Source organism: Crotalus tigris, unplaced genomic scaffold (genome assembly GCF_016545835.1).
Source record: "Crotalus tigris isolate CLP2741 ecotype Arizona unplaced genomic scaffold, ASM1654583v1 scf7180000018455.1436977, whole genome shotgun sequence".
Lineage (NCBI taxonomy): Eukaryota > Metazoa > Chordata > Lepidosauria > Squamata > Viperidae > Crotalus > Crotalus tigris.
This window is the reverse complement of record NW_024097011.1, coordinates 274,592-298,522: the sequence shown is the minus strand read 5'-3', so window position 1 is coordinate 298,522 and position 23,931 is coordinate 274,592. Positions and strand designations below refer to the sequence as shown.

The 23,931-nt window shown below is 34.5% G+C and overlaps 1 protein-coding gene across 7 annotated transcripts in view; it reads right to left on the bottom strand.

Moving 5' to 3' along the window:
* Positions 1–23,931, bottom strand: part of VCAN (versican) — a 104,937-nt gene that overhangs the window by 29,687 nt on the left and 51,319 nt on the right. For 4 of the 7 annotated variants that reach the window (XM_039352617.1, XM_039352616.1, XM_039352618.1 and 1 more), the window contains exons 7-10: positions 20,897–23,077; positions 8,259–13,367; positions 6,306–6,419; positions 4,370–4,483 (exon numbers count right to left, since the gene is read on the bottom strand). In XM_039352617.1, coding sequence (XP_039208551.1) covers positions 4,370–4,483; positions 6,306–6,419; positions 8,259–13,367; positions 20,897–23,077 — 7,518 coding nt within the window. The remainder of the gene's footprint in view (positions 1–4,369; positions 4,484–6,305; positions 6,420–8,258; positions 13,368–20,896; positions 23,078–23,931) is intronic. The other 3 variants (XM_039352619.1, XM_039352620.1, XM_039352621.1) reach the window with 3 other exon arrangements.

The window sequence follows — 23,931 nt, the reverse complement described above, 5'->3', positions numbered from 1 at the left end:
AGCTCGCGATGCCTTAACCCGCACACGAATCGGTCCCTCAGTCGTTCCTCGAGGTCCTTGAACTCGCAGGGCTTGGCGGCCTTCCGTAGCGCGGCGATGTATTCCTTGGCTGTTTCACCGGACCGTTGATCCCTCTGCTCGAAGGTGTGGCGCCATGAGATAACGGACACCTTGGGGTGGAAGTGCTCTTTCAGCAGCTTCTTCAGGTCTGCGTAGCTTACAGACTCTACTGGAACAGGTGCTGCAAGGTTTTCTGCGATTTCGAAGGCGTCTTGGCCGCAAACGCAAAGCAGGGTGGCGGCCTTCAAGCTATCTTCCCTCACTTGGTTTGCCTTGAAGTAGTTCTCCATTCTGGATACGTAGGACTCCCACCGCTCTGGATGTGAGACGTCGAATTCCGAAAGCCTTCCGATTTTCGCCATCTTCGGATCTTCAGGAGACGGGTCTATCAGCCAGCCTACCCCCGAATGCGCACCGGATTGGCGGGCAGCTGCCGAGTCGACGCCGTTCCTCTTCCGCCGCTCAGGACTCCTTGGGTAAGCTTACACTTCTTCCTTTCCAGGTAGTGCAAGGCATCCCACCTTCGTCGCCAGTGTTGCGTCCTTGGCGGGAAAGCAGACACGAGAAGCAGCTGGAGTTCTCAGTTTCTTCTATTCAGCGTTCAGCTTACAGGAAGATGGCTTCAGCCTCGCCCAAACGCCTCGCAGCCTCTTATATAGGCAACTCCCGGGTAAATGGGTTACTTTTCCCGCGCCAGCACCCGCGCATGCGCACGGCGCTGGCGACAGCCTGTCTGGTCCCGGGCAGCTTTGCACCTGCCCGGGACTGCCTGCAAACGCCCGAGCCGTTTGCAAAGGCTCGGGACATAACAGTCATGACACAGAAGATATAGACAGGACTAGAATTTTAATTTTGCTTAAGTTGTAGGTGCAAGAGTTTTCTGAAATGTATAAAACTAGTCTTAAGTCTATTTTCAAGATTATGCTGTTTAGTGTTTTTTTATTTCTGAATTATAGAAAAATGTTAAATTTGAAGGCACAGCAATAGAATCTGGAGGCCTAATTGGCCAAGTTTGAATATACAGAATCCAGTGTTATTCATACTTAATATACAATATTACTTGCTGCAATTGATGGGAAAAGTAAACTTTGAAAAATACAATAAATTGCAGAGTGGATCCGTTCTTTCCAACAGGGAAATGAGGATTAGTTAAAATGCTTTACATAGCATGAATTCTGGAGAACATAGCAGCTCAAGTTGTAAAAAACAAACAAACAAACAAAAACCCAGTCATTTTCAACAAGCTTCATTGTGCCCTTTCTCTAAAACAGTTATATGTTTTACCCTTTTTTATTTTAGGTAATATGATACTGGGACGAATTACATATTAGGACTGCTTGGTAAACAATGTATCCTTTAAATTCTTTTATGGAATGGAAAAGTTGGCATTTGGTGCCCTTCAGAGCTTCCAACTCACAGAGAAAAACTAGATGAAATTATCCTTATATAGATTGCATAATTATCTTTATATATATAAAGATATTTTCTACAAGGAAATATGCTCACTATGTATCTCTCTTGAACCCCTCAGTCAGTCATTATGAATGGAATTCTTCACTATCTAGTACAGTGGTTCTCAACCTGTGGGTCGGGACCCCATTTGGGGTCGAACGACCATTTCACGGGGGTCGCCAAACAACGCAGTCCACCATTTTTCCCCCCTTTTCCTTAGCTGTGCTACTCTTTTATTCTATTGGCTTTTGAAAGCCAATAGAATAGACTGTCTTGAATAGAGTCTAATTCTATTGGCTTTCAAAAGCCAATAGGAATTGTCCAGGCTGTCTCTGCCCTGCTGAGCCCGCCAAAAGTCTCATTCTGCAAACGGTGCTGCACCAGTTGAGTAGTCCTTGACTTACGACCGGTTGAGTAGTCCTCGACTTACAACCGGTTGGGGGTCGCAGCATTAAAAAGGTTGAGAACCACTGATCTAGTAGATCTCAAACACTCCTAATACCCTCTTAGACCACATCTACACAAGGGATAGTTTCATGCTCTGAATCACGACGAAGTCAGGTTACCTAATTCTTCTATTTCCACTAGTTAGGAAAAGTTATTGTTAGCAATTTCCTATTAAAAGCAGAGGTTCTTCAATGAGAGGCTGGAAATCAGTGGAATTTAACATCTTGCCTCAGCCTCAGATTTAAGCAGGATTTTACAGGAACTACCCAGGTAAGAAACTGTATTCCAGGAGTCATCTACTCTCTAGAGAAATAGGAAATGGAAAAATATTATCTAAGGTTTGTGCTAAGTTTGATTTCTAGGTCTGCTAGTCAATGCTTTGTGGTCTCCAACATCTTTTTTATCTTATATAAGCTTAGCTGTTGCATGGTTTTTTTGTTTGTCCAACTTTTTTTTGTGTCCAACTTGCAATCTCTTTGTATCAGAGCTACTTGTGGTTTGTCACTTCTTTATCTTTTCCTGTATATTTTTCCACTGGGTTCTAAGAAGCTTTTAATGATTTTTTTTTAACGGTCCATCCAGTTGAGCCTGACTCTGGGTGACTCCAAAACAAGACTGAAGTCTTGGCAGAATTTTTCAAAGTGACCTGCCAGCACCTCTTTTACAGGATTGAAGACAGCAACTGGCTTTCATGTCTAAGGCAGCAATCAAACTCACAGATTCCTGGGTTCTAAATCAGCACTTTAACCACCACACCAAACTGACTTTCATCTATAATTTTAGAAGTTCTATATTTTTAGTTCCTCTGCCGCAGAATGTCTTGCATATGACTATTTAAATATATATTTTTGCCTTCTTTCTTTTCATTTTTATTCTAGATCAAAGCTTGATTCTATGTATATCTTATGACACTGACCTAGATCCTAAAGTAGAGGGCGTGATCTCCCTAAACATGCACCTAAACTCACGAGGCCAACCTTTCAACTGTATGACACTGTAGTCATAAAGCAGAATTTAAAGCTATAATGATTTTGAAAGTTTTGTGGATTTATTAGGAGATGTTTTTCAAATTCACTGCTAAAAAACATTTATCAACTTATGGTCTTATGTTAAAGAGTTGAATTCAGAATTATTTCTATTATTAATGAGACTAGTAAAAATTAATTGCAATAAATCTAATCCTCTACTTTAGGTTTAAAAAATAATGCATCACAAAAGTACTTTCAGCCTCACGGATTCCCCCTCCCCCTCAAAAGCACTTTTAAATCCACAGCCTTTCACCCAGTAGGCTTAGGATAAAATGGCAAGCCTGGAACCTGCCAGAATTTATGAAATTATATAATATACTTATATTATATATAATTATATATTTATATACTTTGTAATTATATAATTATAAAGCATATACTTACATGAAGTATTATATACTTTACGCTTATATACTTTATATATTATACAATGATTTATTCTCTAGTGAGAATAAATCCAATCACAGTGAGATTTCAAAAATAAGATCCATTTTCCTACATCTACAGTTATGAGCAAAGGAATACAACTTATAGAAGAAGCATTTTCACTCCCTTCTGTTTTTTGGGAACTTTCTTTATTACCTTTGGACAGCACTTGAACTTCCGCTGAGAAACTTGCATTTATTCTTAATACCATTTGACAAAAGTAAATCAGAGAGATATAAGAAATATCTTATAATTGGAACAGTTCAGATTTAGAAGGAAAAGAAACATTGTTTTAGCTCAGAAATGTTTTTGCTTTGTTCAGGATTGAATTCAGTGATAAAGTTGCAGAGTAGAACTACCATACTATGTGTACTAATATAGAAATGTCATGTCAAAATTTCACAAAGTCTTTTATTAACATCCTGTGATAATTTAACATGGTGTTTGGGTCAAAAAGGATGATTATTTTGATCATCTTTCTTATGCTTAACTTTACATCACCATCCTGTAAAAATTCCCCAAAGATACAAACTCCAGATCTCATTAGGACTTATTACTGTTCTTAACAAAATACAATATATTACAGCATTTAGTTTAGTGAGTTTTTGCAGTTCATTAAACTAAATGTTGTAACTAAATTACTCTCTTCCTCTCTAATTATCAGCAACAATAAAAGCTTGAACACAAGAAGAAAAAATAAAGCCTACATAAAGGATGAGTCACTTTTATTTATCCTGTTATATATAGGTGTGAAATCTGATTCAACAAAGCAGTATTAAATATTTAGAATAAATAATATAATACACAAAGAAATAAAATGTATTCACCCCATCCCTGTGGCATATGATTCTTTTTGCCACCTTTCATAGATTATTTCAAAAGTAGGATTGAGTATTTTTCATTGATTATTTCAAAAGTAGGATTGATTAACTACATAGTTCAAACTGGTCTCTCACCTTTTTCACAAAGTGCTCCAACATAGCTTGGGAGACAAAGACAAGTAAATGTACTGACACCATCAATGCACGTGGCACCATTTCTGCAAGGACTGGATTGACATTCATCGATATCTATTCAAGAAAATTACAAATAAATAATGTTTTAAAACAATTATTCTCACTTGCACATTGTGTGTGTGTATGTGTGTATGTACAAGTATACACACACACACACACACACACACACACACACACACACACGTACATATATATTTAAAGAAGATTTCTTCTTCCCATATTTGGGATGACCGGGTGCATCATAAAAAAACACTTAAGACATATATACATACACATATATACATATACATGAAATCCATTAATACATTTTTCTACTTGCATTATGTACATATGTATGTATGTATGTTTGTATGTATAGTGCAGTGGTTCTCAACCTTTCTAATGCCGCGACCCCATAATACAGTTCCCCATGTTGTGGTGATCCCCAACCACTTATACATCACTGGGTGCCAGGGGCGTGGCCAAAGAAAAGGGGGAAAAATGGTGGACAGCCTTGTTTGGCGACCCCCGTGAAATGGTCGTTCGACCCCAAATGGGGTCCCGACCCACAGGTTGAGAACCACTGGTATAGTGGCAAGTAGAAGAATTTATTAATGGATTTCAGGCATCCCAATATATAAAAATAACAGGTTTTTTTCAACATTTGAATATACTTCCCACACAGAGAACATTTCTAAATGCAGGTGGACCAACCTGCCCTTGTTAAAAATCATCCTTGATCTCTAACCTGCATCTTCAGTTTGCCTGTCACTACTTGTACTGCTGGGGGGGGGGGAATATATTGCAGCAATTACTTTTTGAAAAAGAAAATCTGGGTAATTATTGCTGCAAAGTTCCAACTTGTTCTAACCTGTCAACATTAAACACTGAACTTCTGTAACCCTTAATGGCCGTAGGCATTACTATTCATACTGTTTATTTCATCTTTATCTTGCTGCCCATTCAAAATAAATAATGTGTGAAGTAATAAGTAACAATTCTTCAAAAAGTAGAAATGCAGATGATATGGAATAATGAAATAACTGGAAATGAGCTTCAAACCCCATCAGTGTAAGGAAATCTATCATTACTAAAATTGCTTCATGCCTTTGGCTGAACAACCAACAAACAAAAAGACCCTCTCTTTCATTAATTTAATAAGCATTCTCGTGACTTCAAAACTCTTTAGTTTTTAATAGATTTTATTAAATAAAGATGATAGAATTTTTTTAAATAGAAATGGAAAAGTGTGAGCATTTTTGAAATATCCTTCCTCATTTAGTACTCCTTTAAATATATTTGATTAAAATTTCAGAACATCTACCTAGAATGTATTTCAATATATCTGCAGAGCACCAGCTGGAGAAGATTATTTTTTAAAAAATAATAAATTTATTTTTCTGTTTCCAAGGCTCTGCTAAACTGATACTATATTTGGAAGCAAATTGGGTTATAATAATTGCAGTTATTGATGGCACACATAAAGTTGAAATAAGTCAGTATTTTTTTCCTTATAGCACCCATTTATCAAAATAAGATATTAATATAACTATAGTTTGCTTCTCTATTATTTATACCTGATCATAGTCTTTTATTTATTGAAGGAAAAAAGAAAATAGAAATGTACAGATAAAATTTCTTACTATGCAACACCATTATATAGAACGTAAATAGTAAAGTATAGCAAATCAATGCATGTTTTGTAACCCTAATGATATCCATTTTTAGATAGTCCAACTGTATGAACATGGATTGCATTCACTGAATGGCTAGATGAATGTCCATCGAGTTTATGATGAAAATCTCAGTATTCTCTGAACTTTAATATACGTTACCAAATTACTTCTACATATTAAACAAAAATAGTCAAAAATTGCAAAACATTTGTTCTACTTACCTACTTCACACTGATCACCACTGAAACCTGGCATGCAGGTGCAGATATAGAAAGTGTCACGTGGGTAACAAGTGCCCCCATGCAAGCAAGGATTGCTTTTACATAGATCTTGGCCTGTAAAAATTAGTTCATTGAAAATAACTACATTTATTTTAAAAAAAAAAGTTTATTTGGGTCAGTTCTCTCTATGCAGATAACTTTTTTGAATTTATCCCAAGTGCTACAATCTGCTACAGTAACCAATTAAACACTATAAACATGCAAGCAAATATAATTAATTAAGCACAGTATACAGCAGTAGCAATAAATCATGCTTTTGTAATAGAAATGAAACAATACTACATCAGGAAAATTATTTTCAACAATATTTTGTTTTTTTCAATGATGCTTTGTTTTGATTTTGGCAGTTTTAATATTCTGTTGAGGATTTAGCTGATATGATATGACAATTAATTATTGCCAAAATAGTTAAAACATGTACACAGTGAATGAAAGAAGTATTATCTGAACGAAGTTAGTTTATGTGCAATGGCTGGGTAGACAGAACAATAATACATTTTATTTGTTATCCTCTCAGTGTGACTTGTGACCTTGGATAAATGCAACCATTTCTAAAAACCACTGTTTTTAATCAATTTATAAGCATATTCTATTTTTTAAAAAAATCACCCAGAAGTCAAATCACTTTTTCAATCTATTTTCTTGCCAAATAAAACTTCTAATGTTTAATTCAGGTTGCTTTTGTAATTTAAGTGAAGGTTTTATATATATATATAAAACTATCACTTATTACTAGAATGACACTCACATAATAAGTAATCACGTGAATCTGTTGTGTCCGAAAGTAGTACATAGGCCCAAATTGCATGTTTTTAAATATAACTACTGAGCAGATATTCTATGCTTTAACTACTTATTTTGCACAAAACCATCAATAGAAAACTATGAGAAATCTTCTTAAATCCTTACCATAGGGAAAAACAATTTAAGCTAAATATGGTGGATGTCCACAGATAAAAAGCAGGAAAAAAATCCAAATAAATTTCACATAGTTTAAATCAGAGGTCCCCAACCTTTTGGGCACCAGGGACCGGTTCCACGGAGAAAGGTTTTTTCATGGATCAGAGAGTGCATGTTTTGTGTGCTGCCTGCATCTCGCAGATGGGGCTTTGCTTATTTGTATGGACTGGTTGCTGGCATGCTGCAGCCCGGTACCGGTCCACGGACCGGGAGTTAGGGACCCCTGGTTTAAATGTCTTACATAGCTAGCTATGCAAATCATGAATCTCTTCTCTATATGAATACTTTATCCTTAATAATATTGATTTCACATGTGCAAACTCACTCTGAATCATACTGAATGTGGGCACAATGGAAAATAATAAAATTATTGAAAATTCCAGGGAAGGGAAAGCAGACAAGGGAGAACTGGTATTCACATCTGCTGTCCAGTATGAATAACTTTCATCTCAACATCTGGATACAAAAGTGAATTCCACTTTTTCCCACCAAAATGACTATTTCTCTTTCGTATTTAGCCACATATAGATTGCTGCATCTCTTAATATCACTACAATTCAGTGAATTTCAAAAATCTGCTAACATTATTGTATTAGTAATCATTTTTTCTATTCCAAAATATTGACAAATATTTCACATTTAAATCATGCAATATCTTTTTTTTTGTCTTCATGCAACCAGTTCTGCATTTTTCTGGGTATACATTTGAATGCACAAATGTACCAGGTGAACTAGACAACTAGTTCTAACTATCACAATAGACACTGCTGTCACCATTCCAATGATCATCCAGTTCATATACTACAGTTGTTCATATAATGTATGACGTACATTATCTTCACAGTTTATCTTCAGGCAAGCACTTTCTGATAAATGATAAAAATAAATAATTGTGGCAGAGGAAAGGATGCACTTAAACAGCTTCTCCCTTACCTGGGATCTGAATTGCTGAGCCTTCAACTGAACCTTCACCTGGACCAATCTGGAAATCTGATCCATTGGTAACATCCAGAAGTAAAAATGGTGGAGTTACATGTTCATTTGCATTTATATCCTCTGTATTTATTGTCGGTTTGTTATAAGCAGGATCTGAATATTCATTTACAATGTTAGAAGAAATAGTTGTTGATTCTGGTTGGGCTGTTTGAAGTTTCACAATTTTATCTACAGATGGTGGCGGTGAGATTGGCCAAACACTGGCTTCCCCATCAGGACCAAAAACTCCACCTGCTTTATTCTCATGTGGAATTGAAGAAGGTCTGCTATGTATCCATAACAAACTCCCATCAGCACTATTTCCATCTAATTGATTTAGCTCCTTTACTTTCTCAGGAGTTTCTTCTTCTAAAAGGTCTTCAGTGTCAGAATGAAAAAAGCTTGATGGTATCACTCCTTTTGAAAGATATTCTTCCAAAACAGTTGTTTCTTTTGTGGCATCTTTTGGCATTTCTTTTGTTTCCTGTAGATACCCACCAAATGTAGGTATACTTTCAAGGAATCTGTTCTCCAGTTCCACATTAGGAAATGCTGTATTATTGGACAAATCTTTCAGAGCAGGTTTGTAAGTTACAGCTGTGTCAGCACTAACTTCTCTAAATGTTTCTGGTGCTGGCAAACCATGTTTGTTAGAATCAGTTGATGAAGAATTTTGCATGATTTCTTCTGGATGTTCAGAAACATCACTGAGTAAATGCACAGTCACAGACAGTTTGGGTGTTTGCGTTGTGAGAAGCAAGTTCTTCATATCTGTTTCTACTGATTTTGTGAGTTCAGTTTTTATTCCTTCATATAGCTTGTAGCTTGTTTCTTCAGATCTGGTTACATTTTGTGAAACAAGCTGATTTGCAACAGTACTTTCTTCAGGCTGATGTGTTGTCAAAGTTTGTCCTGTTTTTAGAGGCATGTATGCTAGCGTTGAAGGAAGAACCACAGGTTCCTGTTTATCCATCTGTACTTGTCCTTCTCCTGACATTATTTCACTTTCATTAGCTACCACTTGATTGTCTGACAGTGTTGGGTGTTTAGATTTGGATTGTATCATTTTTTCAGATTCTGTATGTTCGGTTGCATATCCTAAGTCAGTGGTATTTTCTTTAGAACTAACTGGAGATGATATGGTAGAACTGACAAGAAGAGGTAATATTGGAAGCAGAATGGATATTTTAGGTGGGTCCTGAGAAATTGCAGTTTCTGTTGTGAAAAATGAAACATCTCCTGAACCCACCTCTGATGTTGGGGTATGATCAGATAATATAGGTTCGCTGTGTATGAATTTATTAACTACAGAAATTCCTTGGTTACCTGTAATTTTATCATCAATTAACATTTCAGGTGTTGTATTTTCAATTTTCATTGCTGATGTATAAATATTATACGTTGAGTGTCTTCCAGGCCTTTCGGTTGTATGATCTATAATGTCTTCAATATTTGCATTTGATTTCAAATCATCAACGTCAATAATTGTTGTTTCATCAGGTATTACTCCATGCCCTGTTCCAATAATATCAATGAAGCTAGAAATATCCTCAGAATAATTTCTTTTGAAACCAGCTACAGGGATTAAATCTTCATAGTCTTTTATGTTGTTTGTGGAACTCTCATATGAAAAGCTCTCTGAAATGTCACTATCAGATGTTGCTGTATTTTCAAGCTTCTCTGTGTGGGTGTGTGATCCTTTTTGGGATCCATCCATTGTAGCACTTGTGTTCTCAATCTCTGAATAATGAGGAGGATGAGTTAGAAGTGGTAGTTCCCAGTTTGGCAACTGAGTAAATGATTCAGATTTTTTCTCTATTACATCTTGCCACCCAGATCCTTCTCCAGAACCATCATGGTTTCCATCACTCAACACTTTGGGCAATGAAGAGGTTTCTGGTGTTTCTATTGTTCCAGTAGTAGGGGATTCGATAAGTAATTCTGAAGCAGGAGTTTTATTTTCATGCTTCACAAACATCCAGGCTTGCCCTTGAGAAGTTCCATCTGTTGCAGCTGGTACTTTTTCTTCTTCCTGGTAAGACTTTTCTTTATTCTGATCTTCAGAAATGAACCAATTTATGGTAGATGTCTCAGTATGTACATTAGATAACACTGGAAAGATTTCATCACTGGCTGAAGACAAATTGTCTTCTAGCATTGGTGGATATTTAAATTCATATTTGGAATCATCCGTGTGCCTCTCAAATTCTTCCTGTTTTTCCTCTGAAAAATGTTCTTCTGAACTTTTAGGATGAAGAGTGTCAAGTTTTAATGCATTAGAACTTTCTTTTAATGTAGCAGAATTCCCAGATGCAGTAGTATGAACCATAAAGAACTCATTTTCTGAGCCTTGTTTTGACAAAAATGGAACATTCACTTCTGTGGTTATTGGTCTATACATTGTAGATGGGGAGGAAAGCATGTGACTGTCTTTGGAAGGAGTAGTCTTTTCTTCCAACCATGCTTTCTCTGCATTTATTAATAAAGTGCTTGCAGTTTTATCATATGAAGGGGAATATTTCTGTAAAGATTCAGTAACAGAATTAATATCAAACTGTAGTTCTTTTGCATGTGGATTAAATGTAGAAGTACCAGAAATTTCTGGCTGTTGTGTTACTGAGTCTGTTTCTATAATTTTTCTTTTTTCTTCATAATACATTTCTGCCTCCAAATGGGGGGGTTTATCAGAAGCTTTTGTTTCCAATACATTTGGCATTTCCTGTTCCATTTTTGATTTATTAACAAACTCTCCTGTAGTACTTTGGTTCACTAATGTTACTATGGTGGTACTACTTATATTTAATGCTGTGACCAGTGGATGCTGAAGTATGCTATGTTCTTCACTTTCATTTATTTGATTTTTAGATCCTTGTACCAAAAATTCAGATGAAACTGGGTTTTTTGCAGAAGAGTATGTTATAGGGTCTAAGTCTCCAGAACCTGGTTCAATCAATGGTAATTTACTATTAATTTCTTTTTCTGTAAGAGTATAATTTTCCAGCATCATACTACTTGTGTCATTAATTGATTCCTCTCCAGAGCTTATATCCACAAGATCAATTTTTTGGGCAAAGGTAGTTGGAGAAATGTTTTTTCTATCTTCCAGCTGAAGAGATTCCATTCCTTCATTTACTATGAATTCAGAACTTCCTTTCTGCAGAGTTATATTATTTGCCACTACTATGGAATACTGTGCAGTACTGCTGGAATGTTTTACAGTCTTATCAGTTTCTCTTGATTCTGGTACTAACTTCATTTCTACACTGATGTCAGGAGAAATGTTTGTCATACTAGATGTTTCAAACAAATTTGTTTGCTCTTGTATTGCTATATTTGTTATCACTTCTTCACTTGTCTCCCCAACAAACTGGTCACTAAATGGCAATAGCACACCTGCTTCTGGTTTATCTGATGCTCTTTGGCTGTAAGTTTCATTTTTTGATTCTTGACTTTCTATTTTAGTGTCTGTAGCCTCCCCATAAAATTTAGTATCCAACACATCCATTGTGTGATTAGTATGAATTGCATGATTCAATGGTGGGTCACTTGAAGGCCTACCTATTTCTTTTCCTTTACTGCTTCCATATTCAGACCTCACTGAAGTCTGTGTAGTGGCTTGACTCATACTACCAATTCCTCCAAAACCTGCATTTACAAATTGGGAGTCAATACTTACCACTTGGCTGGTAGGACCCCCCAAAAGTATTTCTCTATTAGGTTTCCTCCAAAATTCTCCATCACCAGATTCTTCATTAATGGATGATCTATTTTCTGTAATTTCTTTGGTTCTGAGAGGAATGATTGTTTGGGTAAGAGCTATGGATCCTTCACTCATAACTCTGATGTTATCATTGAAATATTCATTGTTATTAAACAAATTTTCTGTGTTGACAGCAGTTGAATTCTCCATATTTAAAGACATAGAGTTTGTACTGTCTTCCTTATCCTCCTCCATATTAATTTGATTTTCAGTAGTGCTCAAAATTATTTCAGTAACAGAGTCAGTAGTAAAAGATTCTGCAACAGTATGTTCAGCAATAAACATGGTCTCTTTATTCAAAGAAGCAGGAGATTGTGAAGCAGAAGGCATAGGTTTAGGTGGTGTAATTTTTCCATCAATTGAGAAAATTTCCTCATTAGAATGTTTTTCTTGTTCTCCTGGTTTTGTTAATGCACTAGTTGATTTATAATCATCTTCCTGAACAGACCCTTCTGGCATATTCAATAAATTAGTACTGGAAGTTGTTGTCAATGAATTTATATAAGAATTAAGTATATTATGTCTAATTGTTGTATTATAATTTCCTTGCAGAACAGAAGTGTCATGTTGAGCTACTATGTCATCTCCTGTGTCTAAGGACACAGTGGTAGAATGAGGTAACCAACCTTGAGTAGAAGCTGTTACAATTAACTGTTCAGAGTCTTCATTTAGCTCTATGCTCATTGTGTGGGGAGAAGCAGAACTTATTGATTCAGGCTGGACAGTTAAATCTTCTAAGTGTTCTGCTTCAGACTGTATCAATTTCTCATTACTGTCTGATAAAGACTGGCCATGGAGATATATTATCTCATGAACTTTATGTGTAGTTTCTGAATCTCCACTAAAGACTTCTTCCATCACATCATATTCTGCTCTCATCTTTTGTGTAACAGCAGTATCTCCAGTTGATTCATTTGGCTGCATTGTGGCCGAGAACTCATTATCAGACACCATGTTAGTTTCATTGATATTTACATTTTTGGAATGTGCTAGAATTTGATCACTTCTTGCTTCTTCAGCTTTTATATCTTTAGGTGCAGTGGTCACTTGCTGCTTTCCATTAATAAACTGCAGTGGTGGAGAAGTTGTGATAGCAGTAGTATTCTCACAGTCAACTTCTTCACTATCATCTTCCTCCAGATGATATATTTCAGGATAGAAATGGTCAATAATTAGGATATCTTCAGAAACATCCTCAGGACTTGCTGTACAGGGTTCATCAGTGACTGATTCACCATCTAGTGGGGGTTCATCTAGTTCATGATGGATGTAGTAACCAAACATATCCAAAAGTCCAGGCAATGAATCTGTAAAACAAAGAACCTTTAATAATAATTTTAGCATTTCAAGTTGTCACAGGTAGTAATTAATATAATATATACAGGAATACTATAAAATACTATAAAAGGAAAAATGTATCAAATATCCCATGTTTATCCAATAAAATGTTCTTGCCATTAGGAAGGGTCCATTACTATCTCTTAAGTTTTCACAGACATTTCTGCTCTGAAAGACACACAATGCTATTGTATTCCTAATAATTGAACACCACACCACAATTATTTTAAATTTGGTTCTCTGTCAGTTATGCAGACCTGGTCTAAAGATTAATAGAGGGTAATAAAAACTTTTGTTTTAGACATATGTAGAAGATCAAAACATTTCAGTTGGTATCAAAGAGCTATCTACATCAAGCTGGCATTCATTTTTCTTAGTCTTTATAACACTGATATAGACAATTTGCACAAATAAACTTTTGTGGGATGACATTCCCTCTATTTCAGACAAACTTGCAACCATGTTTTCTTTTGTAATATTCAAACACTTCCTCTTCACAACTCCCTTATAAAGAAATGTTGATATAAACATTCATGATTATAGTATCACCCTGGGCACTTTTCACTCTGGAGCTTTCACATTAAAAAAACATAAATCTTTAGAATCCTAGTTTACATTACTACTGAATATCTGCTTCAGAATATACTAGGGATTCTCAAATTTTGAAATATTATGATCTCTAAATGGATAAATATACTATCTATGACCTTATTGATAAAAGATGGTTTCTTACAGTCCTGTTAATCAAAGAATTTTGTTGGTGAGGGAAGGGACAAAACCAGCAATGAGAGTTATATCCAATCACTGCATGTAGATAGAGTACAGTGTACCTTTCTTATTTTGACAGTGGCTATAAAATAAGGAAGTCAGGGTTCTAGTGAGCTCAGCATCTTTTATATGGCATTAAGTCTTGACCTAAAATGTTCAGCAGAATTTCCCAAATAGTATATTACAGCTGGTGAGTGAGATAAATATAAGGATGCATTAACCATGGAAGCAATAGTACTATATAACAACAATACTTTAAGGATCAGTGAACTTAGTAGCAAATCTGAATCTTTCCAAACATGTTTTACTAAAGTTTATGAAATCCTTTACATTCAGCAATTTTAGTAAAGGTTTTTAAATATTTCACCCCCTTACTGTAATTAATCATATATCAAAGACATTCATGGTTTAAGTAAAATGACAGTGTCAAATATCTAAGTATTTATTATGATCAGAAACACTAGTGGAAACAGTGTTCTTTCAGTCTAAAGTAAAGTATATTTACTTTAGATTGAAAGCAGAAGGCCATTTAAAATTCTCAGTGCTGGAAAAAAAAGGTTAATGTTGCTGGTCAGGTTAATAAAGAATCCTGAGCAGCTGCTTATCAGTTAAAGTTATAGAAAGAAATCAAAAACACATCCTTTCTTTAAAGAAGCTGATGTTAATGTATCACTGAAGTCAAGAATCTGGGAAATATTGGTGAAATTAAGTGTCTTTTTCTCAAAAGCTGCAAACCTGGGCCTAATTGTTGGAAAGTAATTCACTGAATTCAGTGGAACTTCCATATGAGAACAAATACATTGAATAAAGTGTTAGCTAATCTGGCAGTTTAAAATATTAAAATATTGATTGATATTACAATAATATAATAGTGGTCCAAGAGAATAGCACTGATGTGGATCAAAATAAAGAGTGTGTGAGAGTGTGTGCATGTTCTGAGGTGCTTCAGAGCATACTGTAGCTCACCTCTGTAATTCTTTAAACTATTAACTATCCACAGTTTAATATATTATATGATTACAAGTGTGTGAAGTTTGTGTCCAAACCTTGTAATATTTTAGGCAGAAATAGTAAAAATAATCACGACTTTGAAATCACAAGTTTTATCCTTTAGAAAAAATGAAAGTAGTTTTGGTCTTCTATATTTAACTTTAAGGGGTACACTATTTCAGTGACTGTGTATTGGTTTATGTAAGGAAGTTTTGAAAATTTTGATATGATGCAAAATTTAAAGTACAAAAACTAACCAGAATCCTAAATAATGGAAATATATTGCTTATTTCAAACTATTGGCACAGTCAATAACTTTAAAGAAAAACTAAGGTTGGAAATCATAATTCAGTAGCAAGTAAAATCATGTAATACATGCAATAGATAAATAATAAATATGCATATTGCTGTATTGCACATTTATGGATCTTATTTATTTCAGTTGAGTAAAAAATATTTATTTACTAAGCATTACCTGTTGCTTAGTCAGGCAAGCCAAAAAGTTATTGTTTCCGGTTAGGCTTAGATATTTGTCTCAATGTCATAAAGTTATTATCAAAGAAAAAAATGAGAAACTAATCTTTTCTGAAAGGGAATTTAAGAACATTACTATATTATAATGATTCTTATCCCAGAAATGTTGGGTGGCAACATTTCATGTAATAAGTCATTGTTGTAATTATCACCATATTTTATCAAAGCCAAAGTTTAAAATAGCTTATCAATGTTAAACATCACATTGTAAAATTGTAAAATTGACACTTCTAGATATTCTACTAAATTAAAAAGAAAAAAACCAAATACAGGGGTTGTGCCATATATAGTTCCTGTATTCATCTATGATTTTGATTGCTAACTGTAAAACCAAAGGTTTTGTAAGGTTAATTATTTAATAAATGACTCTAAATTTTAAAAATAGTTCATTAAAATATGTTTGAAAAGCATTGTTTAATATTATTTAAGTATTTTTACTGTATGAAACTATTTATACACAGAACATTTGCTCTGACTTTGGCTTAATGAGCAATGACCCATATCTGCACTGCCTCAGGATATTTCTTCAGAAATAATGATTAGCTTGCATTGTCTATGTCAGACTTCTTTTGGCTCACAAGGCAAAATGCTGCCATTCATTCCCATGACACAAGAGTTCAGATAGCAAAACTATGAACTCATCACAAAAGTATTCCAGGAATTGCTATTATTAAATGTTATCACTATGTATAATCATGTTCATATTTCTTGCACCTCCTTCACTTATAGATAATTTATTTTGATAGCGATGGAATATAGAGTTTCATCTATTCTTTGGTTTGGTAACATCTAGTATCAGGTAGTTTGACTTTGACTATTGCAGGGGTAGGCAACTTTGGCTCTTTTATGACTCGTGGACTTCAACTCCCAGAATTCCTGAGCCAGCCATGCTGAGGGGAAAAGGAGAGGTTTCCAAGATGAGCCATGCTGACTCAGGAATTCTGGCAGTTGAAGTCCACGAGTCAAAAAAGAGCCAAGGTTGCCTACCTCTGGACTATTGTGACCAAAATTTTACAATGTGCAAGAACAACAAAACATCTGTGTTTTAATAATGTCTGAAAGGATAAATGACTTGTTCCAATTACATTTTTTTCTAACTGGAAATTTTTATTAAGAGTTTCATCTACGTGAAAGGCATGATTTTAAAAGTTAATATGTGTTATGAACTATTTGGTTTTTTAAAAAAAATAGAAGTAATATACCACTAATTACATATTTATGTTTTTTGTAAGCTACTCATAATCATATAGGTGGTAGTATATAAAGTTGTAAAATAATAATAAGGAGTTATTGGTTTCATGATATCTTAAAAGCCATAAGTGAACTACTGGTATTTCTATGTAATAGCCATTGGGGGGGGGGGGCAACAGTAAAAAATGCAACACAAACACAAACACACACACAGAATAACATGTTACATAACAATGCAGTTTCGTAATTACTATTGGTAATGTGAAATATAAATAAAATCATTTCTAATATGCTTCTCATAAGCAACTTACAATAGTAGGCAATAGATTATTTAATCCACTATTTAACCTTAAAAACCTATTGCTTGCTGTTACATGAAAAATGGGAATAATAAATTCTCCAACAACAGACATATCTTTCAAACATTTCAAATAATCTCTCTCTTTTCTCTCTCTCACACACACATAATAACTATGTCAGATTCATATCATCACAATGTATCTGTTATTAAAATATTGACATCCGCTGCAAACTGTTATATTATGAAATAACATAACATATATTATATACTTTAATATCCAAGGCTTTACTGATAGGTAATGTCTGTCAAAAAAATGTCCCATTTTGGAATAGTATGTTGCTCTATGTCTGTTATAACCACTAGGAAAAAAAAATCTAATCAGATTTTTTAATATATTTTTTTCAATTTCCCAAATGCATTTCTAACATGTTCCAGCTTCTAACTAGAACTGGGTTACCCAAAATTAAAGCAAATATGTGGTCATTTTGACACCTTGACTAACATGTTAATATAATCTGACAAAAGACCATCACAAGCAAATTACCTTGTGACAAGTATATTATCTCTATGATCAGAAAAGCCTATGAAGGTTATTAAACAGACCTTTTAACACATAGAATTCAAAAATGATTTAAGTTATTCAGATGTTTTTGATTGGCACTATAATGTACTCTGTGTCTATATAATCTCTTTCTTTTCTCAAGAATTATAATAAACATTAACTTTTATTGTTTTAGAATTTTGTTCATGATACCTAACAGTATTTGAAAAGTGTTTTTCATTAAATATGAATGAACCAGAATACTCAATTTAATGTTAGATGAGATTCAATCTCTACAATAGTAATGAATTATCTAGGGATAATTCTCAAAGGTAAAGGAGGGCTCTTTCTTATTAAAAAGAATTAAGAGTATCTCTACTGACAAACTAATGAAATGTAGTTCTATATTTTTTAAGAACTGGATAATTCTGCATGTAGGATTCACTACTTTTGTCTCAGTGAATAACTAAACAATTAATACTCTGATAAGAGAAAAAGCTTTCCTTTATCAGAGTTTCTATAAAAAATTAAAGGCATTATCAGACTGATTTATAGGTTCTGTTAAATATATATAAATCAAGCCTTTCTATTACTTTTGTAAAGACTTTCAAATTAGCTATCTTCTATGTGCTTTCAGGAACAGTCCAGAACTATACTGTGGCATCTTTGGAACATCAACCACCACCACCACCAATCAATTTAGTCCCAATACTAATGACCTCCCAGTAATGCTTTTTTTTTTCTTCATCGGGCCTGGGAATGCTCTGGCAATAGGAAACTCATGTGTAAGATACTGATATATATTCTTTTGTGATCTTGCTTCATTGCTTTTAAATAGTTTTTGAAGAATGCTTTAATTGTTGGCATCTAGAGCAGGGGTGTCAAACTGCCAGCCCGTGGCAGGTTGCATCACACGGAAACCGCACCCACCCCAGCTCCGGCAATGCAAAAAATGTTGCGATGTCGTGACACGTCACGTGATGTGGCGAGTTTGACACCTATGGTCTAGAGTCACATTTGTAAGACAGCCATATAAATTTTATAATAAATAAATATATAAACAAACAAACAAATAAATAACTGCTGGGAATTTTGAACTTGCATAAATAATTTTCAAGCTTTCTAGCCACGTATTATTTTCTTTATATTAAAGGCTGAACCTTCATAAACAAGTTCTAGCACAGTTCCTCAAACAACTCTAATATATGATACCCAATAGGTTTAACAATAAGTCATGGATTCAAATGTACTACCTTAAAATATATATATGCCCCTAATCTTGCCACATTGCCCTCTCCTCAAGACTCTTTCTACTTAAGTTATCCTTGATTTAGAAAACTATTGTCCACAACTTCTAGCTTCTGAAGTCTTCAAGTGATATTTGAAAAACTTGTGGCTGGATTTTCAAAAACACAACAATGTGGAAATCTGTGACATACAACAGTAAGTTGTTCCCTACCTGGCACTTGAATCAAAGGGCTTAATTTATTCAAATCAACAAAATGCCCAGTTTTAACTCACAGTTTGACTGCAATAAAGGATGCTTACTCTGTTTGTTTTAAAGGATCTGGTTGTGATTAACATGCAAAAGGCAATTACTTTGTATCTACAATTTATATTACAACACATTAAGATAGCATTTCACATGTAGGCAATATCCAAAGAACAATAATACCAAAAAATAATAATAATAGGAATTTGCTTTCATAAAGTAGTCTATTTAAATAAGTTTAATTTCAGATTGTTTGAAAACATATATTTTTAAACAAAATTAGACACATCTGATGTAAAATCTGGTTATAACTTCTTTTTCAATCGTTTATGTAAAGATGCTGGCTTGTAAATTATTTCTAATACAACAGAAGTCATAGTCTCAGTACCTTCTGATTCAGTGACAGTCTCACTTTAATCCATAAACTCGTCATCTAATAAAATACTTCTTAAGTAGAAAATTTTCTGCGGGGGGGGGGTGTTTTCTCGTGCACACCCCAGACCTTCAATCATTAATCTGAATTGCTATTTCTTTTAAATCCAGTATTGTAAAGATACTATGTCATTTACCATCTTCCAGGATATTTTAAATTCCTAATGTAGTTTATAACTACTGAAAACAACAGTATCATGCTAACTAGTGTACAAACCATTATAATTATGGTATCTGCAAATTGGATACATTTTATATCATTGAGAAGAAATAAGACATTCTTTATTTAACAATGGAAAGGCACTTAGGGATTTCAGGGTCAAGAATCTAATCCAAACAGTTGAGACTTTCATATAAAAACTTTCATGTTGTACATCACCCAGAGTCACTTTCTTGTGAGATGAGCTGCTATGCAAACGTAATAAATAAATAAATAGCACTTAAAGTAATTCTTGGTTAAGCAATCTATTCATGCTCATTATGAAGAACAATAGACATAGGTAACAACAGATATTCTATTTATGGAATAATCAGAAGGAATATTCTCTGAAATTTACAAGGGTAATGTGCTGCTTGGGGGGAGAGGGTGAAAAGGGGATAATATAATTCTACAAAAGAATGCCATTAAGATTTTTTTTCTAGTAATAATATATTCACCTTTCAGAAGAAATCATCACATTAATTCAGAATCTGATGATATCTCTGTTCTGAATACCCAGATTAAAGCTGCACAAACAGTGCCTTCAGCTAAAACTGAATAAATAAAAGGTTTGATTATAACCTTACAATTTACATGATATTATTTACTTTCCCCAAATTGCATAATATATTTGGATGTAAACAAACAAAATGAGCGCATATTTTGTTTAGCTGATAGCACTGCAAATGCCATTGTTAATAGCTACATACTATGGAATGTTAACATATGGCAATGCTACACTCAATGCATGGTGTGGAAGCCATGAAAGTATAATGTCTTGTTCCACGGGTAATGAATGTCAATCAAATGATATGGTAATATTAAGCAGTAAGCTCAAATAATATTGTATCAATGTTTAACAATGGTAATAATTTCCATATGCACTTAACCAGCAACTATTACTAATATCCTATTACGAAGTATTTCAATATTCAGATATAAAAGATGCATACAATAATTGAGGACTAGTTTATACATATAATTTGTCATCTGTCTCTGAGTCAAATATCCATATTAGATTGACACCCATTCTCAGTATTAAAATCTTACCTGTATCATTTTGTGGAATAGCAACAAATACATCTATGTCAGACTGGTTTTCCAACCCTGTATCAATCTCTGAAGTAGCTGGGGGCTCTTCTTGAGACTCTAAAACCTCTGTGGGTGGTCCTGTGGGCTGGGAAACTGCAGTGATAGTTGATGAAGTAAAATATTCAGTATCTATTTCTGGCTCTACTGTTTTGCCTATAAAATCATCATCAGTAGTAGTTTTAATGGGAGAAATAGATTCATCAATTATCAGCACATCTTTACTTGTATCCTCATCAGGCTCCCTATCAATCAGAGGTGGCTGTGTTTTGATAATTAAAGGTTTGGATGCTGAAGTTGGTGGGATTTTATCTATTGCAGCAATACTGACAGTGGTGGCAATGCCAGTTACCACCATTGGTTTGCTTGTTGCACTAACTGAAAATGAAATGGGTTCCATTCCTATGTTCTCTTCTTTTGTTCCTGATCCTTCTGGGCTATGAGTTGAAGTATCTACTTCCCTCATATCAAACTTTTTAGTGACAGGAGCAGTTTCTTCTCTAGAGATGGGGACTACCAATTTGTCCAAGGAAGACCTATGTTCACTTTTGGTAGTGGGTTCTATGGGAGGAATACTTGTTGCTATCTGCTTGGGATCAATGATTCCAGGAGAAAATTCAGACCGTGTGATTGTTTTGTAATCTCTTATTTTTATACCAGGACTTATTTCTGTAGTGGTATAATTTATTTCATATGCAGATCCTTCAGCAGCTACGTCATGTTCAGGTAATGAATATAATTCTGGAACAACAGTGGGGGAAGCCGGGTCAGTGACCAATGTTTGCATAATTAGATCTCTGGTAACAGATTCCTGTTGAATCACTTGTATGACTTTTGTGAGTGCTGCATGAGTAGTAACTATACCTGAATCTTTAGAAATCTCATCTTCTTTGGTGTCTGGAATCAAAGAACTGCTATAGTCTTTCTCTGAAATTAAAACAGGAGTTGCAGTCTTTGTGGCATCTGTAAATATAAAAGGTTGATTTATTTCAATACCTTCTGTGACCATTGCTGGGTAATCTTCTCTTGAAGTATCTAAGTTTGGTTGCTGTTCAGTTGTATTCTCCTCATTAGTCCAAATATACTTTGCATCTGTTTCCGTTGTTTCTTGTTGCAAATCTGGTGTTGGTGTTTTTAGGTGATGACTTGACACTTCAGCTCCATAGCTGGTAAAGAACCCTTCTACTTCATTTACATCTGTGGCAACAGGCATGTGCCTTGTGGCAGACTCGGACCCAAACATGCTTCCTTCACGTTTTGATACTTCTGATCCTGAAAATATATCTGAAGCTGTGGGTATTGGAATAAATGTCACAGTATCTTTCATCTTCTCTGAAACTGCAGGTGCCACTGTGTGCTCTTCTTCCTTCTCTATCGAATCTGTTGAGTGTACCACTCTAATTCTGTCAGATGTTGTAACCACTGGTATTTCAAAGCCTGTTGAATAAGCTGGGGTAGATACTATTTTGCTTTCAAGCGAAGTTGCTACTGAATCTGGGGTATCTGTGGCATTCTCATCTAAGATAGCTGTAGAAGATACAGTTTTATCTAGCTTAGAAATGGTACTAGATGTTATTAGCTTCTGATCAGGCAAAACAACCTCTTTCTCTTCTACAGATTCATAAATACTAGTGAGCAATTCTTTTGGAATGACAACAGTTGTGAGTTTATTATCACTTTTTGCTTCCACTGGTATTTTGGTGGGTTGAGTACCAATATGTGTTTCTTCCTTTGTTTCTAAAGGTACACTCAAGTTATGCCTTGCTACAGCATCCACAGAAGTTCTTATTGGAGTTACTTCTATTTGTTCAACCGGACTTTCAGAACTTGCTTCATGGAGATCAGAAATATCTTGGGTAGGTATACTCTCCACTAAGTCACTTAATACAGTCTCTGATTGAGTCATTTTTGACAAATCAGAAATGTCTGTAACAGTATGAGGTAGAAGGGTAGATAAATTAATGATTTGAGGTGCCTTCTTTTCTTCTTTTACTTTAACCATTTCTGATGTGAGTGAAGATAAATAAGGTTGAAGTGTAGTTTTTGGAGGAATTACATTTAGTTCAGTTAATGATTTGGCAGATCCACTTTCCAAAGGAATATTCAGTTCAACAGTTGAAGAATCAGATACATTCTCTTTACCTAGCAAAACATAATAATAAACACATTAGAAATGTTTACACTACAGTTTTGTATTTTATCATTACAATAGCTTGAATCCAGAATGAATTTTAGAGATACTGAACACACATTCTTTATCTCAGCCCATGACCCTAAAACATTATTTGTTGAGCACGCTCTGAAGAGAGTAATTATAATTAAATGAATTAATTTATCACATGTAAATCAATACATCAATCTGTATCCTATTTAGTTTGACTTATGGAATAGGTTCTCTTAGGATCACAAAATAAGACTTAATAATACTTTGTATAATCATCATCATAAATTCTTGTGGAAATTCAATGAAGCAATTTTTTTCATACTGCAATAAATAGTATTTAAATAATTGATATTAAGATTATTTTTTTACTGGGGAAATATGGACCATCGGTTGCAGCAGAATTTATGAAACTTAAATTCAGTCATTTTCAGCCATGAAGCTCTTTGAGATGTTGATTTAGTCTATACAACTGTTCTGAGAACAAACTTAAATTCATAATCATTGTCCTTTATTCTTTGGATGCAAATATTATGCAAGACTGATAAAGTGGCTGCTCTTAAGTTCTCTGAACTGGTGATTATTGTTACTCATCTGAAGTCAGGAATTCTGCATTATTGAACAATTTGTGTTTTATACACAGAACACTGTTGCTTCTAGCTACCATATTAGGAACTTGGAGAATGGTTTAGAAGCTGGATGCTTTGCTGATTAAACAGTTCTGCTTCAAGGTTTTGGAAATTAATGTAATAAACCATTCTGCAATTGATAGAAGCAATCTACCCAAGTTTAGTATATGACAGTTCACTTTATTTCAAAGGAACAGTTCTCTTAA